The 20297-nt window shown below is 37.0% G+C and overlaps 1 protein-coding gene across 1 annotated transcript in view; it reads left to right on the plus strand.

Moving 5' to 3' along the window:
• The window catches only part of LOC150092814 (uncharacterized), a 740966-nt gene that overhangs the window by 427607 nt on the left and 293062 nt on the right, over positions 1-20297 (plus strand). The window contains exon 15 of the mRNA XM_090414287.1: positions 5499-5594. Within this exon, the coding sequence (XP_090270413.1) occupies positions 5499-5594 (96 nt within the window). The remainder of the gene's footprint in view (positions 1-5498; positions 5595-20297) is intronic.

The following is a 20297-nucleotide window of genomic DNA, read 5'->3' on the forward strand; positions in this document are numbered from 1 at the left end:
TTTAGTAATCTACTTACTTATTATAATAAAGTGACTGCTTTCTTGGACAGAGGAGAAGGATACACAGTAATATACTTGGATTTTGCAACAGCTTTTGATAGAGTACCTCATGATAAGTTGACAGTCAAACTAGAGTAGATGGGGTTTGATATTAGATTAGTGCATTGGATTGGAGACTGGCTATCTGATAGGTATCAACAAGTTGTGTATGGGGGAGCGATATCCAGGAAAAGGAAAGTCACTAGTGGAGTGCCTCTGGGGTCTGTTTTAGGGCCATTACTGTTTAACTTGCGTATTATGATATTCGTGAAGATTTGGATGGAGATATTCAGTTGTTTGCAGATGATGCAAAGTTGGGACAAACCATGAAGCGTGGTGAAGATGTTGTGGCCTTACAAAAAAGACTTGAATAAATTGAATGTTTTGGACACGGAAATGGGTATGTGAGTTCAATGTTGCAAAATGTAAGGTTTTAAAATTTGGAAAACAATGATGGGATGCAGAATTTATGCTTGGTGAGCATATATTGTTGGAGGTGGAGGAAATAAGAGATCTGGGGGTGATAGTGGTTAAGGATCTGAAATTTATTGAACACATAGCCAAAATTGTGAAGACAACACAAAGGCTTTTGGGAATGATGCGGAGGACACTGACGTGTAGAAGTAGGGAGATTCTTATTCCTTTGTATCAGGCTTTGATTAGGCCACACATGGACTATTGTGCCCAGGTTTGGTTACCTGGTTTTCAGAAGGATGAAGAGATGTTGGAAAGGGTTCAAAGGCAACTGACTAAGGTAGTGTCTGACCTCTGGAATGTTGAGTATGAGGAAAGATTGAGAAGATGTAATTTCAGAGTCTGGTGGACAGGAGGAAGAGGGGAGATATGATAGAGACCTACAAGTTGGTAAGGGGTTGTTATAGGATCAATGCTGGAGAAATTCTACAGAAAATAGTGGGAGATTGGGGAGAACCAGAGGTCATCCCTGGAAACTGTATAAAGAGGATGTGAGTAGGGGAGTGAGAGGTAGGTTTTTTTCGTGCAGAGTTGTAAATAATTGGAATGCCTTGCCTGAGAGTGTGGTGTCTGCAAGGAGTTTGATTGTGTTTAAGACATGGTATGATGAGCCGTGTGTTTGTGTGATAAAATGACTTCCCAGATGAGGTCTTGGGGTAATAATATTTTTTTTTTTAATAATTGTTCTTTCAGATATTTACATATGTGCAATGATCATCTATTCAGTATATTATTTTACAAAGTTCAACACTTGGTGCTACATATAATGAGATTTAATTAGTAATGATGATAACATAGGTTTTTTTTTTTTTGTTCAGAGTTACATAATATATTATATAATATTACATGTTGTAGTTTAATTTTTTTTTTTCAAGTTTGAAAAGGTGTGATTATACAACAGTATTTACACATATGCAATGAAAATATTATATTTCCTAATTCTCACAATCATACAGTGTAAACTCATGATTTACATTTTTTTTTTATTACATTGCATACATTTGTTACAATTATTACATACATTACATACATTTGATTACATATGATACATTACTTACATTTGTTGATATATAATACATACATTACATATATTGGTTTACATGTGATACGTACATTACATGCATTTGGTTACATAGGATACATCTTGAATGAGAAGTAATTTCTCTGCTTTCATCCTCGAAGCTTATATGTAAGCTTATCTGAGGATGACACCAGTTGGTTATTATTTATTGGATTTTAATATTGAATTATATTTGAATTGAATTGAATAATAATAATAATAATAATAATTACAGCACTAAAAAAAAAAAAAAAAGAGAGCCAACTAAACTAGTTTGGACATTTCAAGAATGAACCCAGAAAGACTACTAAATATATTATTAAATGGTAGAATTAAAATAGTAGACAGCCCAGTAGAGGAAGACCAAGAAAGAAATGGATTGACAACATTAAAGAAAGCACCCACTTAAATTCCATAATAGAACTTCATAAAAAGACAGAAGACAGAAAGAAATGGCAAAAATTCATCTTTGAGGAACTCAACCTGCCATGAGCAGAAGAGGAGAAGAAGAAGATATATTCTATATGTACTCTTATATTCTTTATACTTTTACGTATTCTTTATACTACTATATATTCTGGATACCCTAGGACTTCATAATTCTACTGGTAATATTCGAACTTTGAGGACTCAAATAGATTGCATGAATGGGCAGATAAGTGGAACCGTCAGTTTAATGTTGCGAAGTGTAAGCTTTGAAATTTGGTGAGCAATGATGGGATGCAAAGTATACATTTGTTGGGAAAACTTTAAAGGCTGTAGAGGAGATGAGAGATCTGGGAGTGGTAGTAGACAAGGACACATACTGGAAATGATACATTCTGAAAACATTCTCTACAGAATCTCTACATGTCAGTTTCAATTGTGATACTGAAGACTTTTATCATTAATTATATGAAGAGCCAAAGGCTTCAATTCGGCGACATATAAACTTATTTAAGTTAAGGGATATTACATCCCATATTGTTTCATTGCGGAATAAGAAACTCAAAGAGTTTCATGCCGAATATAGTAAATATATAAAGTTCGGCGAGTCCAAGCGTAAGCAAATACCTGGATAGTGTTACAACTGACCCTTTAGGGAGTGCAACACTCAGGCAACTCATGGTAAGGGTGGAACAAGATCCGATCACTATTCTTGATATTTCCCCATAATGTGAAACCCAGCTTCTAGGAGCTGTATTACTGTTCTACATTATGAGTGAGAGAAGGTCACTGCCCAGACCGGTTTCAACCATTGAGGTCTCATCAGTGAGTAGGTACTGTAGAAAGTTCAGAGAGATTGGTAAATGGGCAGAAAACTGTTGATGCTTGTTACAAAATTCAAGTTTCAGGCAAAGCAAAGGCATTTATTCATGCTGCTTTGCTGGGACAAGTTGGATTTATGTGTAATCCAAGAATTTTTTTAAGAATGTTCTAAAAAGCTTGAGCTTGGTCCAAATCTCTTGATGGTATATTCTTATGTACAACTCTGAATGAAACTATCAGATTTTTATAAGGTGATTAATTTGTTGCATACTTTTAAGATTCAAGGAGATGTAGCATTTTTCAAAAAATTATATATTTTTTCAATTTCCTTATGATCTTAAACTTGATTTATGAAGGGCTGCACAAGAGATAGGGATTACCAATAATACAGAAGGTTTGAATTTTTCGTAAAGGAGGAAAACTTAATACATTGTTTGAATGCTCCATAACCAAAGCATATAATATAACAAGCAAGCTCTAAAATTCCTGTTAATCCCTCTAAATCAGAGAAACGTTTTGCCTCTTGCAGTACATAAGTTGATTTAGACTCAGTCAAAAAAGGAAATAGACAGTCAAAGGACTGAACAAATTAGAGAGGTGGATTTAAAGTTAAATGTTTTCTAGGAAAAGATTATGAAGATGGTTTCTGAATTAAAATCTTGTCTGCAACAATTGTTGGATCACAATCTAGAGGAATTAAAAGGTTTTCTGGGAAATGGCAGATCAGTTGTAATTTAAATTCTTGTTCTCCTAAATTTTTTGACTGATCATTGTGAAAGCTTTCAAACTTCAAAAATTTCAGCTGTTTAATGTTTTTAACAGAACACTTATCAGAAATAGAACACTTATCATGACCTTTTACCATAATTATGGTAAAGGTCTTAATTCCTCACAAAATATTCCTTGGTACCTTTACTTCACTAGTGACATGGGATTCCTTGCTTAAAGATATTTATCAGCATGAAGTGAATATATTGGATACTGAGATAATATTAAGAGAATCTTTAATCAGGAGATTAAAGCAGTTTCAAAAAGGCCTATTACTTTAGAATCTTGAGAATTTGATATAAAGTTATCTCATGAAGTTTTAGTTTCCCTTATCATTTCCAATAATAATTTTGATATTGTGCTTGGAGAAGAGTTCTTATCATTGTACCATTATATGGTTGTTGCTCTTAATCAGGTACTCTAATGCTGTTAATGATAAAATATCAAAGTCTTCACATGCAGCTTCAATTTCTAAATTGCAGATCTGTTTTCCGCTGATTCCTCTGATTGATCCCTGGGGTCTATTCTCTTGAGGCAGAGAATAAGGAATTTTGTTCAGAATTTCTACCTGATAATTCTTTTCCATTGAGGATTTGTTTCACAGTAATCTCAATGGAATAATATCAATAGATAAGTTGAATGTGATTGAATGCATGACTACTTTTAAACAATCATCAAACTTCTGAAGTTTGATAATTGTTTTGCAGAAAGAATAATGGGACTGTCTCAGACCAGTGTTGTAGAATATTCAGTTATTATAGTTAAATCTGACAAATCAATTTATGTTTAGCAGTGCCAGACACCTCTTAATTATGCAGATAAATTGAAGAAGTTGTTATTTGCAAATAGGGATTATTAAGTCCTCAACATGTAGAATTTTCCTTTGTTAGTCATAGAGAAGCCAAATGGTTATATTAGATTTATTCTTTACCTAAAGGCATCAAATAAGATTACAGAACCTATTGATTTCACTGTAATGACTGTACTGGATGAGGAAGATTTCAACATTCTTGTCCCAAAGGTTTGCACTCCACATCTGATAATATATTAGTTTCATAATGTCCTCTAACAGTCTGTATTTCACCATTAAAATTGAGTAAGTTTGAAACAGATCTATCTAGTTTTATGATGCAATTTGTAACCTTTAGATGGGTAATCTGTATTGCATATTGCAGATATTTACAACTGGTGACTAAACAGATATCCAGTTGAAATTTTCCTTAACAGATCTTTTCCGAAACGGACATCCAGTTGATATCCAGAATTCTAGAGGAGAGAGTACTAAGGTAGGTAGGATTGGAATTTTGAACAGATTAAGGAAACATTGACTGGAAACCATAGTTCATGAGCAGAAGAAAACTGAAGTGAAGCTATTGAAAAGAATTTATAGGAGAAATATAGGCTAAACCTTCTAGTGTATTGAGAGGTTGATGGTCATTCTTGTAGATTTAGCAAGAGTGCAATTAGAAAGGGTGTGGAGGCTAAATTTTTTTATCTTGGTAGGGGACATGAATTGCCAGTTGAGTGGAAAGTGAATCACTAGTTGAAAGAATTTAAAGAGTAACATGATAAATTACACATGGGTCTCTCATGATAAGCCTTGGATACTCTTAAAATAATATTTTGGTGTGTAGCCTACAATAATGTTTTGTCGGCTTTCTGTATGTACATATACACCTGCAGGAAATTTCTTTATCAAGAAGATCATGGTATTGCAGTGTCATTAGTAAATATCCATAGGGTGCACTGGAGCTAGAGAAAATGAAGATGAACCATACCCAAAAGCCACCTATTAGTTTTCAAATATGAAATGTGTCTGCAGAGACAATAAAAACTTTATAAACAAACTAACTCTCATACTATTTACATTATTCCTATTAATTGAAATAATTAATTATCTCATTTTTAGGATCTTACAGACTTCAGCCAGTTTTCTCAGCAGCATGAATCACAAATGGAATCAATGTCATGTTTAGAAGAGAAATCAGAAGAAGACAACTTACAGGTAAGAATTCTCTTGCTCTCAAATCTTGTCTACAATGATAGAACCTTTTAAGGGCTATTCAGGTGAAGGTGAACTAGCCAGCCTCATTTGGAGCTGAAAAAGAATTTCACTATTCCCAAATTTTCTCCAAATTGACCTGTTATGCATTTTTAGTTCTCTGATCTGGTGAGCTCTTACTTTTCTATCTTCTGAATGAGTTCTTACAGCATGAAATCATCTGTGTATCATTGACTTCTTGTGGTTTTTTGTACAACTATCTTTTGTTTAAAAAAATTATGTTTGAATCTCGTGGCTGCCTGCACACACTCTCACCTGCATCTATCTTAATAGCCTTAGTTTTCCTGACTTTGCACTTGCACACTCTCAGTGAACAATGTTTTCTCATAATTTCTAACTTTGAATCTGTTTAAGTACAATCCATCCACATTACATTCTGTCCATCAAATTCAGTCCATGGGGCTACAGACTCCATAGCATTCGTTTTGTGCAGCCTATGCATACACTGATTTGTGATGATTGCCCTCCTTCTTACATTACCGCTATCATATCATGGCAGCAGGCTTATAATCTTTACTCATTTACTCTTCTTTGCTTATGCCAATAATTCTTTCATCTATCAAGTTATTAGTGCCAGCCAAAACAGTTCTTTTATCTCTTTTGCAATCTGATTAATATTATTCATTTTTTCACCAGGGAAACAAGATTTAGCCACCCTCACATTAAGTTCTCCAATTTCATAGAATTACATAATTGCCCCCCCCCCCCCCTACTCTCCTTTTCTTGCTTAGTTATATATTCTTGTTTCTTACCTCACACCTCTTTTTTTTTTCATACCCTTCCCCTTCCTATCTCTACTATTTGCCTGACATTCTACAATCCTTCTACCTCATGCTTTGTGATGTGAAGGATCCACATAAGCATGCTATTTCTTTCATGAGGTTCTCTTCATTTTCCTGATCTTTCACCACAGTACTTTCACCAGTATTGTTGCTGATACTAACACTTTCCAAGGCTTTTTTCAATATTCTTCGATCACAGCATAAAACACTGCTATGTTTTACTCTCTCTATACACAATTTGCATCCACTCTCAAAACACTTCCTACAGATTTTTGCCTGAAGAGAATCTGAGTACTGTGGTATATATGAAAGAGATTATCTAGGCCATGTTCTGGTGAAAAGAATGGATACTTTTTATCTTTATGAACCCTGTGTTGAAGAGTTTGTCTACTCTTCTTCGTGCCCTAGCTGTTTAATTAGCTGATCTGCAAATACGAACCATGAAAACAAGTATAATACTACTGATCTAGCACCAGATTTAACTTCCTATTTTTAACTGTCCCTCAACTTGCAGCTGCAACAAGCATTGTCATCTTGGATGTCTGACCAACACTGAATAATTTCTTCCTCCACAAGGATAATACTTGTGCATGCTGCTGATACTCTATGCCATAGAATTGCATATTTAATATCCACCTGTTTTTGACCATCTTTGTCTGAAGGTTTCCTTGCCCCATTACTCCACATTACAAAGAATATAAACTTACTCCAGAATAAGTTTATCTTCTTTGGATGACTTCCACATTCAGAAATCTAGATGTCTTTCCTTTTCCAGTTCCACTGACCAGGCCAGAAGAGATGCCAAAGTATATACAATAAGTTGATTATCGCTAATGCAGATTATTCACTAACCCATCAGATTAGCACTTACTCTCGTAATGCACCTGATGTTTTCTGAACCAGTTATCCTTTGAAGTATACTGTAGATAGCAACTCTTCTCTGTGTAACTGATCATAATCTCATGAAAGTTTCCCTTACTAAGGAATGTCCTTCCCTTAGCTGCTCTCAACCTCTGAGATTTCCACCCTTCTTTTCCATGGCCAGGCTACTGTTTCCACTCACTTGGTTGAGTTAAAGGAACAATTTTTGTGGAAGGCTTTCTCCCAACTACCAGCACTTTGTTCAGGATTTCCATTCACTATCCAAGTATTAGGTTTCTAATAAGTGTTCAGGAAAAAATAAACAAAAAGAAGAAATAGCATCACATAAGTAGACAAAAAAAGTCAATGTTCAATTTCAGATTATCTGGGGAAAAAGTGCATAAATAAAATAAAAAATACCAATATTATTTCGAAAAGGCGAAATTCAATAGCACGGCTTGCTGGTTAGTTTATTACTATCCAGCCAACATGCGGTTAGTGTGAATCACTCATTAAACATCTATATGGACAAATGCTTTGTGAATGTTTTTAGGTGGTATATGTGTTCATCTGTTCTGCTATGCGTATTATACCTTTCTTATATCCAGATGATCCCACTGTGTGTTACCTCAAGAGCGAACTAATATTTTTCTCACCCCCCTTCCTTGTGAACTTTGAGAAGAACAGTAGATGAGTCTTGAACAGCTAAGAAAATCTTCTAGTGTTGATGGTATCTTCTGATTGCGCTCTAAATTGTGGTTTGGAATAACACTGATGTTATGCTATTTCTGTATTTGTTTTATACTCGACTGCCCTATATCGTGGAAACAGTGCTGTATTTGGTTCGTTTCAAAAAAAAAAAAAAAGAGAGAGATAAATGTTTGCCACCATAAGATTATTGAACCATTGCCCTCATCATTCATCACATGTTGGAAGTGTTATTCATTACTTACTGCAAATGTAGACTGATAATCTTGATCCATTGCAGATGTAACGTGCATCATCTCTTTGAAATGTGTTGATGAATGGTTTTTAGAAACCTATGCAGAGTCACTCTTGACATTTCTGTGCCAGAGAGACCTTGCTGAACAAATTATGATGTTAAGATCTGCCTTCTACCTTTATAACCAGCTGATAGTTTATTTTCTGTACATTTACTACATGTGATTAAATGGCCTCCCATCCTGTCTGTAGTTTGCTGACAATAGCACACTTCATTCCTCATGCTTGTTGGACAAGAGCCACCAAGTGTTCAAAATATCCAAACTTCAGAATTTTTCTCTAACTGATCCCCATGCCATTCTTCAGTGGAATGAGAGCAGTTTATTCAACCTCAGTACTACCAGAACATTGTCCTGTCCATGCGTGTGTGTGTGTGTGTGTGTGTGTGTGGAGACCTTAATACATCTCCTTTTACCTTTAGTAATACAACTTGAAACAAGATCAGATCGCTCTCCTATTGGGCTAAAATTTATCTTTAGCCTTCCCTGGCACAAATATATCACATTAATAGACTGTTCAACCTGTAATAAACTGGATGTCCTTTTCTGTTCAGGACATTTCTTTTAATTTTTTTACGTCTCCCATTTATGAAATGTTATAAACATGTCATAATGCATTAGTACCCTGAACAGGCTAAGGAATTATTTTATCATGTTTATTACTTTTTATTTATTTATTTATTGTACTTGTTATTTATTTTTACATGGCCTTGAAAACCCTGTTCTAGAGATATCAAGCTATGGTCTTATATCAGATGATGAAATTCATCTCCTACCTAAAGATCATGCCTAAGGCAGGATTCAAATCTGAAATATGCTGACATAGAATTCTCTTTGATGCATCAAATGTGAGAATGTTTAGTGCATTTTATTTATTTATTTTTTTGTGGGGTTCCCCCATTTCTTCAACCATCCCTTAGGACTGTTTGAGCACTCCTAGTGAGGGATTAAGTATATATTTTATGACTGTAGAGCCGTGTGTATTCAACGGCCGGTTTGTCGGTTCTGAGGGATGAAAAACCCAAGTTTCCCTGCATGAAAAAACCCTTCACCTCTGTATGAGACTGGCTAACTCACCTTTAGTTGAAAGAGACCAGATAAAAGTTCCTCACATCTTGGATGTGAATCGAGCCCTGGTCTTTCTGACCAAAGGGCTTTGTCTATACCGACTGAGCTAGGGAAGCTCTGCTTAGTGCATTAAAAAACCTTCTTCAATATACTTGATGCCTTCCATCCTCATCCTCAGCTAATGAGATAATAAATTAGCTCATTTTCAGCTAATTTATTATCTCATTCTCACAGACTCATGACTTTTTTGGAGACATTGTTTCTGCTTTGATTTTTATTTAGGAACTGATCATTCCTTTGATTTCTTCCAAGTGTATAATAATATATTCCCCATCCAACTATGAACCCACCAAGTTAGCACTTCCACCTCTTTCATTACATCTACCTCTGTTTTCTGAAAAGACCTCCCTGAGGTTCCAATCTTCAGCTCTTCAAAAAAGAACATTAATAGTCTCTCATTACTCCTGCCCACTGCCCACAAATGATACTGAGTATACTATACATTCTGCATCCTCTCATGTGGGATATTGATGTATATATGTATAAGTTCCTTGTATGTATGTATGCATGTATGTCATCATCATCATCAGCCATTGTCGATTCACTGCTGGATGAAGGCCTTTCCAAGATTACTTCAAAACTGTCTGTCCATGGCTCTCCTTTTCCATGTCACTCCTGCAAATCTGATGATATCATTAATCCACCGTGATTTAGGTCAGCGTCATGGTCGTTTTTCCTCTCGTGGAATCCATTCCAGTACTTCTTTTGTCCATCGTTGATCTTGTCTTTGAGCAATATGCCCAGCCCATTTCCACTTTGAATGTTTCACTCTTCCTATGATGTCAGAGACTTTGGTTTGATTTCTTATCCATGCCAAAGATGTAGAAAGTTTTTTATCTTTGGTATACTATACATTAAAGATACCAAGCAATTATATAAACTTGGTTTTAATCCCTTTCCCCAAGTAAGCAAACAAGCAGGTATCTCCCATTATGCAAAGCACATCTCTTTGCAGACATGTATGATGTGATATGCATTAAGGTCAAAGCACCTTGTGGCAACTTATATGGGTAAAATTTATAAGCTCTGCATTACTTCTACCTTGGCATCTCAGGGTCTGGCTCCCACTGATGAGACCTCAATAAAGGTCGAAAGCGGTCTGGGTAGTGGCTCTTCCCTTAATGCATAGCATCATACATGTCTGCAAGGAGATGTGCTTTGCATTTTGGGAGATACTAAGGAAAGTGATCAGAGTTTACTCCACCTTTACCACGAGTTGCCTCAGACCCCTGAAAATACTTCAGGTGCAAACTCGACTTATCTGCTTGTTTGCTTACTTGGGAAAAAAGATTAAAACCAAGCTTATATAATTGCTTAGTATCTTTAACATGTAGTATACCCAAGGTAAAAAACTTTCTATATAAAGTGGTACCTTGGATTACAAGTAACTTGGTCTGCGAGTGTTTTGCAAGACAAGCAAAAATTTTTAATAAATATTAACTTGAATAAATGAGTGAGGTCTTGCAATACGAGTATTACCTATACACTTTGTCTGCCGAGCATCATGTGATCACAAGTCGCTCGGAATTGTGGGTAATCGTCTCGCATGCTTGGTCTCAGTCGGCATACCTCATTCGTATAGTCAACATTCGTGCTAGCATTGTGCCCACGTGTGCATGCGTAAAGCATTTTTTTATTTTGTGTCCAAATGTAGTGACTGTTCTTTATTAACTGTACTATGACAATGGCCCCAATGAAGAAAAGGGTTGAAAAGGAAGGCGGTAAAAAGAAGGAGATGATTATGGTGGAAGTTAAGAAGGAAATCATCGGGAAACACGAACAAGGTATGCAAGTGGCAGCCATCGCAAGATTTTATAAGATGTCTACATCAACGATTTGCACGGTACTAAAGAAGAACTAAGGGGGGCTAGATGTAGCAAAAGGGAGTCATGAGAGTATGAAAGCAACAGCAACGTATTCTGGAAGATGTAGAAAAGTAGCTTTTGGTGTGGATAAACGAGAAGCAACTAGCAGGTGATACTGTGACTGAGAACTTGATCTGTGAGAAGGCAAAGGCCTTGTACGCTGACCTCGTAAGTAAACTGCCAGGTACATCTACAGAAAACGAAGAAGGCTTCAAGGCAAGCAGGGGATGGTTTGATAACATTAAGAGGAGAAGTGGCATCCATAGTGTTGTGAGGCACGGAGAGGCTGCGAGTTCGGACGCAAAGGCAGCTGAGGCGTTCGTTGCTGAGTTCCGGAAGCTCATGGTTTCCAAGTGTTACCTGCTGCAGCAAGTTTTTAATTGCGATTAGATGGTGCTTTTTTGGTAAAAGATGTCAAAGAGGACCTACGTTACAGCAGAAGAGAATGCAATGCTCGGTCACAAGCCCATGAAAGACCGCCTCACCCTCTTGCTGTGTGCTAATGCAAGCGGTGATTTCAAAGTCAAGCCCCCTGCTCGTGTATCATTGTGAGAATCCGCGAGCCTTCAAGAAATGCAAGGTACAAAAGAGCCAGTTACACGTTATGTGGAGGTCCAACAACAAGCAAGCAAGGCTTGGGTCACTGATATCTTGTTCGTTGAGTGGATTAACGAGGTCTTCAGTCTTGCAGTGAAGAAATACCTTTTAGGAAAAAAAATTGCCACTCAAAGGCTTGCTGGTTATGGATAATGCTCCTGCTCATCCTCCAGGCCTTGAAGGCGACTTACTGGAAGAATTCTAGTTCATTAAGGTCAAGTTCCTTCCTCCCAACACTACTCCATTACTCCAGCCCTGGGATCAGTAGATCATTTTGAACTTTAGAAATCTTTACGCCAAGGCACTACTTCAGCGATGCTTCGAGGTGAGCGAAGGAACTAACCTTATCCTCTGTGAGTTTTGGAAAAATCATTTCCACATCGTAAATTGCATCAAGATCATTGATAAAGCCTGGGATGGGGTCACCAGGAGAACCCTTAATTCTGCTTGGAGAAAACTGTGGTCTGATTGCATCAAGGGGTTTGCTCATCAAAGAAGCTGCCAGTTGTTGATGAAATTGTGTCCTTGGGGAAGACCATGGGACTGGAGGTGAATGAGGACGACATTCAAGAGCTGGTGGAGGAACATGGCCAGGAATTTACCACCGGTGAACTGATGGATCTGCATCGTGAGCAACAGCAAGAGGTTATGGAGGAGATCTCGTCTGAGGAGGAGGAGAAAAAGATGGAGCATCCCTCTCTTTAAAATGAGATTAGGGAGGTGTGTAAAATGTGGGAAACAGTGCAAAATTTTGTAGAAAAGCACCACCCGAGTAAGGCTGTGTTAGTGCGAGCGATGAATCTGTTTAACGACAATGCAATGCCATGTTAACGATACCAAGCTATTTTAAACCTGGTTTTACTCCATTTCCCAAGTAAGCAAACAGACAATTAAGTCAAGTTTGCGCCTGCACATAATGCAAGTCTTGCTGACCCTGCAGGTAGTGCAAGACCAAGATAATTCATGGTAAAAGTAGAATAAGCTTTGATCACTAATCTTAATATTTACCCATAATGCAAAGCACATCTCCTGGAGGAGATGTATGATGCTTTGTATTAAAGGCAAGGGGCCACTACCCAGACCGGTTTCGACCTTTATTGAGGTCTCATCAGTGGGAGCCAGGCTAGAAATATCAAGATTTTAGTTGTAGAAAGTATTATACCCAAGGTAAAATACTTTCTACAAATGCAATGTCATATTTTCATGAAATCCTCAAAAGCAAGTATCATTGGATAGGTTCCTTGTTAAAGTCGCGCAAAAAGAAAAAGAGTCAACAGATAGCAGTGAATCCGTTAGTGGCAATGAAAGTCATCCTACACAATACAATTACTGTAATATGTAATTGTAATGTAATTAATAAATTCGATTACTTTATGTATATTACATTTAAATAATAAAAATATAAAAAGGTATACATATATATAAGGTATACGAAGGTATATCTATTTTGTATTAATCATTTTTATATGAATATTTTTGAGTTTTGGAACGAATCATCTGAGTTTCCATTATTTCTTATGGGGAAATTTGCTTTGATATACGAGTGCTTTGGATTACAAGCACATTTCCGGAACGAATTATGCTCACAAACCAAGGTACCATTGTGTGTGTGTATGTATATATGTATATATATATATACACACACATGTCAAGGGCATATGGTCAGGGTGTGCTAGGTGTGCAGTGCACACCCACAAAATAGCAATATCACCAACATTATATTTTTGCATTTATTCCTGTTAAATATTCCCTTAAGTGTTTGCTGGTTCCATGTGATTCCTAAAATTAAACACAGTATACTAATGCTTCATGAAGAGGAGACATTTCGACATGTAGACATTGTATCACATTTGTGTTAACAGCCCAAGTGTGCAGTCACAAATAGAAACTCTTTAAAACCACCGTTCCAATGGATTTAAACCACCCAGAAGATGAGACAGGGTGTGTGCTGAGACAATAGCATGCAGAAGTCACTAGCAATCCAATTTGGCATTGTCATTTGTCATGAGTTGCTGTTTTTGTTTTCTGAGTTTTCATCAGTTTTGCCTGCGTGAAGTGTGAACTAACATGTTTATGATATAGACAAGTTTTTAATATATATTTATGATTTTCTATAAATAATTTATAACATTTTTGCCCATATTTACAATGAGAAACAGTATCAACGATGTACTGAATGCTCCATTATTTGCCAGAGCTTTTGTGGATTGTATGATTATTGTCAAAGGAGGTTGGAACTTGTGTATAAATAAGTAAGTAAAACAGGTTATTTCACGCTTTCTTTGGTTAAATCCAGAAAAAATAATAATTTCCCTATTGATTACTTTTTCAAATTTCTGTGTGTATTATATGGTTGTATTTAAAATCTTATCAAAATTCAAATTATCCGTATCTCACTCTAGTAATAATGATAATCTAATCTCACCACGAAGTGTCAACTCTTTGTGCTTCTCACACAAATGGTATGCGTGAAGCATAGCTATTGTTCATTTGGCCTTTATGCTTTTCATATTTAAAATTATATTAATTGATAAATTAAATATTCAAAGTTATCCTACAATTAATTGCATTGGACCAATTAAGATGAGCGATGATGCACTATGCACTCTTAAAATTTTCATATATCGATAAAAATGCAATCATATGGCCAAATTGATATCAACTTTGTAGCGCAGGTTGCATAAGCCACACAACAGCAAACCCAGCCTTAACACTTTGAGTCCTATCAATCGCACATGAACCCAGAATCCCATTGATGTATATTTACATTGCTAAATTAAAAATTCCAAAAATAATAATATATGCTTGAAATTTATTATCAGACTGTACTGTAGTTAAATTTGAATCTTAGCTTCATTATCCATGAGGATGGTTGCCTTTTATCAATAAAAATGGGAATTTATATTAGGCTTGGGAATCCTTTGGAGAAAGATTAGACTCATCCTATGCAAATGCAAACAAAGTATTCTGGCAGACCATACGCTGCCTTCGAGGGAGAAAATCGTGCACAGCAAGGACAATTAAGGCCTCTGATGGTGCACTTTTAACAACTGAGAAGGATATCCTCCACAGATGGAGGGAATACTTTGAGAGTTCTTAACCCGGGTGGCCCAGCAGTAGTGGACATCCAAGAGGTGCAGATCGGGGCAATGACTAGTCTCACAGTAGAAGAGGTCCGTCCATTTAGCAATAAAATCACTAAAATCGGGCAAGGCTGCTGGTGATGATGAAATTCAGCCCGAAATGCTAAAGGCCTTAAATCGAGACGGTGTTCTCTGGCTGACTCGAGTGTGTCAGGCTGCTTGGATATCTGGGAGAGCACCAAAGCAATGGCAGACAGGCATAATCATACCAGTCTTTAAGAAGAGAGACCAGAAGGATTGCAGTAACTATCGTGGCATCTCTCTGCTCAGCCTGCCTGGGAAAGTGTATGCTAAGTGCTTGGAAAGGCGGTGCAGGAGCATAGTTGAGTCAAAGTTCCAGGAAGAACAATGTGGCTTTCGTCCTGGTAGAAGCACAACTGACCAAATCTTCACTTTAAGGCAAGTCTTTGAGAAATCTTGGGAATATTCCAAGAATGTCTACACATGTTTTGTGGACTTGGAGAAGGCATATGACCAGGTTCCTCGGGATAAGTTTTGGCAAGTAGTACAGGAGTATGGAGTGGATGGCCAACTATTAGCTGCCATCAAGTCCCTGTATGAATGCCCAGAGTTTTGTGTCAGGGTAAACAGCACAAAGTCTGAACCTTTCACAGTCTTCGTTGGCCTCTGCCAAGGGTGTGTTCTGTCACCCCTCTTTTCATAATATTTATGGACTGGATTGATAGGCACAGCCGAGGCAGTAAGTGTGTCAGAATTGGAAGATGTAGCATTGGACGTCTGCTTTTTGCAGATGACCTAGTTCTGCTTAGCTCTTCCACAGATGACCTCCAGCAGACCCTGGATAGGTTTGTAGCTGTTTGTGCAGATGCCGGAATGAAGATCAGTGTGGCCAAAACTGAAATATTTGTGGTCTCAGGACAACCATCCCAGTGCACTCTACATGTAAGTGGAGTCCCAATGAGGCAGGTGCAGAAGTTTAAATATCTTGGGTCCATAATCACGAATGATGGAAAATGTGACATAGAGTTAGATACTTGAATCGGCTTAGCAAGCTCAATACTGCTGGAGCTTGGTCGTTCGGTAGTATTGTAGCAGGAGTTAAGCCAGAAGGCAAAGCTGGCTGTCTTCAATACAGTCTATGTCCCCATCCTCACCTGTGGTCATGAGAGTTGGGTAATGACCGAAAGAATGCGGACATGAATCCAAACGGCTGAAATGAGGTTCCTTCGAGAGGTTGCAGGGCTAACAATACTCGATAGAGTCAGAAGCTCTGTAATTTGGGAAACCCTCAGTACTCGACCGCTGCTTCTCCGTGTTGAGAGATCACAGTTACGTTGGTACGGACACCTAGTCAGAATGCCACAAGAGAGTGGGAGGCCATGTGGAAGGCCAAGGACTCGCTGGATAGATTATATTCAAAACTTTGGGTGGACACGTTTGGGAATCCCACCAGAACACCTGAGCTTGGTGGTAGAGGATCATGACCATTGGAAGTTCCTCTTGCAGCTGTTGCCCCCACAACCCAATTAGGAAAGGTGGGCCTTGAAGATGTATGTATATATGCATGTATGTATTTATATTAGTATATCATAATGTCTGCCCATCGGCTGCATCACGTAAGATTGCACATGTTCATGTTTATATTTCATCGTGCCATCATAAGTCTGGCTGCTCCAATCTAAACAATATAAGGGATTCACGACTTTCTTCTTGTGACCTGAGAGATCAGTTTGAATTTCTCTGTCACCATGGACAGACCAGGACCCAGTGGTACCCAAAGCAGGGGTGTAAAACAGTTCTTGAGTGAACGCGAATTAGAACAAATGCTTGAGGAAATACTTGGTAATGAAGGATCTGAATTAGATGATTGGGCAAACAGTGATCTAGAACAAGAGGAAGCAAATCTCCCCACAAATGTGAGCTCCGAGTCGAACGACAGTGATGATAACGAGTTACATGGCATGATGCACCTTGCCCATGTGGGGTGCCCGTTGATTTCTTTCCAAGCAGTGTGTGTATGTATATATATTTATTTAGTTAGTTAGTTAGTTAGTATATTTGACAGATGTTCTTTTTAACCAGGTTTTCTCAATTATGTGTTTCAGCTATTTTAAAATTTTTGTACATCCAGTTTTAAATCTTTTACATTGAATATTATCTACAGCTTTTTTTTCACTGGAAAGGTTAGACTGACTGGGTAATCTCACTACCAGAAATCTAAGAGTGCTCTTTCTTTATGTGGCAAGTAAGAAGAGTGAATACAGAAAGGTGATGCCAGTTGATTCTCAAGGCAGGAAAATAACCACTGATGAGAATGTAGTGGAATTATTTAATCAACATTTTGTTAGAGTATATTATATTAGTGAGAATTGTGTTATGTAAAGTCTAGAGGAGACTGGATACTAGAGGAAATGAGCGAATATTGAAGTGTTTGAGATATTGATTAAGTTTGATATTTATAATTCTTGTGGGCGAACTCTCATGTCTTGTTAGGGAATCTGTGAAGTAGTCTTTGATATGTGAAGGAGTTATGCTTTGATCCTAAAAGAGCACACGTAAATTAAATTTAAAATGCTAATAAATTATATTCTTTATTCTTGGTTGTTATTTAAGCTGAGGAATGAATAAATGATTAATGAACAGGATTGAAGATTGTCTGATAGATACAAGAGCTGTATATAGGAAAGTAGTGTTCAAGTGTAAACAAAGTTTGCTTGTGAAGTATCTTTACAACTAAGCAATTATGAGACCTCAATAAAGGTTGAAACCACTCTGAGTAGTGGTTCTTCCCATAATGCTTAGCATTATACACACTCAAAAGAGTGTGCTTTGCATTATGGGAATACTAAGGCAAGTAATGGGAAGTCATTAACCTCTACATACGAGCTGTGACAATTTAATTCCTGGAACAGCTGCATAGGTTTAATTCCTGGAATGGCCCATGTGATGATTTGGTTGGAGTCACATGAGTAATTGTCTTTGTACATGTTTTAACTAATGCATGCATAAACCTCAAGCCGATAGAACCATTTGCTAGTTGGCTATTGCAAAAACAATAGAGATCTGCGAGTAAACTTTGGCATAAAAAGGTATGATCGAAATTTGGAGCAGCATGTTAACATCAAATTTTTTTCATTAAATGTGCCATCAAAAGTGGCATATGGTGTGGATGCTCTGAAAAAGTCAGGTGTCTTTGAGTGACATGAGAGATTCAGGATGTGGGTGAGAAGGTGTGAACAATGACCCCAGAACTGGGCAGCCAAAAACAAAAATTATGGATGCAAATGTGAACAGAGTGCGAGATTTGGTATGGTCGGGCAGACGATTAACTCTGTGGTTAATGGCTGATGAATTGTAAATGAATTGAGAAACAGTCAGGGTAATTTTAACTGATGAATTGGGTATTTGAAAGATTTCTGCGAAGTTTGTGCCTTGGATCTTGATGGACGAACAGAACCAGTGGTTGCTTCAAGTTATGACTGATCTTTCTACAAATAAGCACAAAACCTGGTGCTTCCAGTATGATCCCAAAACAAAACCCCAGAGCATGCAGTAGAAAACCCTGAGTTCGTTACGTCCGAAAAAAGAATGCATGTCACGTTTGCAGTTCAAAACCATGCTGGTGTGTTTCTTTGATCACAAGGGGATAGTCTACTATGAATTCATTGGAAAATGAAACAAACAGTCAACCAACATGCTATTTAGAGGTGCTGAAAAGATTATAAGATTCTGTTCGGAGAAAAAGACCCAAATTATGGCTGACAAGCGGATCATCCATCATGGCAATGTGCCAAGCCATAGTGCGCCCATTGTGTGAGAGTTTCTCGCCAAAAAAATCAATGACCAAATTAGGTCATCATGCTTATTCACCCGACTTAGCTCCCTGTGATTTCTGACTGTTTCCAAAATTAAAGACTATGCTAAAAGGATGAAGACTTTCTGTCATCACTGATATCCAGCATAATAGGATAAAGGAACTCAAGAGTATATTCTAGAAAAAGAGTCTAAGGCCTGTTTCCAAAAATGTGAACACTGTTTAAAGCAGTGTATAAATACAAGGGGGACTGCTTCAAAAACAACATTGCCACTAATGTATAGTTCAGAACGTGGGTTTTTTACAGGTGCATTCCAGGAATTAAATTATCGCACCTCGTAGAAGTAGCTTAGTCATGAAGATATACTTCACATACAGACTTTGTTTGCTTACACTTGGATAAAAATAAATCAAGAATATAATTTCTTGGCATCTTTAATTTAATTTATAATCGAGTGATAAATCTTTCAACAGTGAAAGGTAAAGTAGTGTTACTCTGCAAGAGTAAACAGAAATTTATAGACAATTCTACATTTAAATCTGTGGTGGTAATTGAGGAAGTAGGGAGATTGATAGGATTAGAATACAAAAGTAGGTCAACAGGTGCAGCATTTTTTTTACTGAAGATTGGTATGGTTATATAAAATGTAGGTCTTGCTTTATCAATTTGCTTTGTTTGGTTGTCAAGTAATGAATATTGTAGATAATGAAAAATTATATGCAATGATATTTTCTGAATTTGGGTAGTGATTTGTCCGATAGCTGCTTGATGTTATTTAAGCTGATGAATGATTGAAGATTGTCTGATAGATAATAAAAAAATCTGTATATAGGAAAGTAGTGTATCTGAAAAAGGAAGGTAACATGGTATGCTTAGGATTCAGTTCTCTGGCTTCTGCCATGCTGTTTTTATGTTCGTTATATTCATTACATGTGGTTTTGAAAAGGGATGGTCAATTGTGTGTTGATCATGAATAAATTGGGGAGAGTTTAAAGTAATGATGACAATGCTATGACACTCAGTGCAGGAAGATTTAAATATGCTGGCAATTTGGACAGATGAAGGTGCCAGATTAATGCTGTTAAGTATAGAAGTGTAATGCTTTATGTGCTACTTGTGGACCTCTGCTCTAGGAACTGAATGAGATTGTGGATATAGAGGGAAATAGTGAGCAGAGATTTGTGTTTCATGGAACATGTTATATGAGTCATAAAGACCAACAATTTATTGCTACTCTGATGAAAAACAAAAAAGGAAGTTATTGTTCCACAGTATAGTCCTGATCAGATTAAACCTGAAATTTTATTCATAGATTTTATTTATAGTTTATACAATGAGGAAACTCTATATATAGGATCCAGGAATGAATAAGTGGGAGTACTGATTGTGAGGAGATGTTGATGAAGTGAAAGTTTTAGAGCATGATAGACTGGCAAAGGAAATGGGATATGATAGTGATATTTACATTAGTGAGAAGATTTTATTATATTAAT

Source organism: Typopeltis vanoorti, chromosome 25 (genome assembly GCF_054136105.1).
Source record: "Typopeltis vanoorti isolate ZY-2024b chromosome 25, IOZ_Tvanoo_1.0, whole genome shotgun sequence".
NCBI lineage: Eukaryota > Metazoa > Arthropoda > Arachnida > Uropygi > Thelyphonidae > Typopeltis > Typopeltis vanoorti.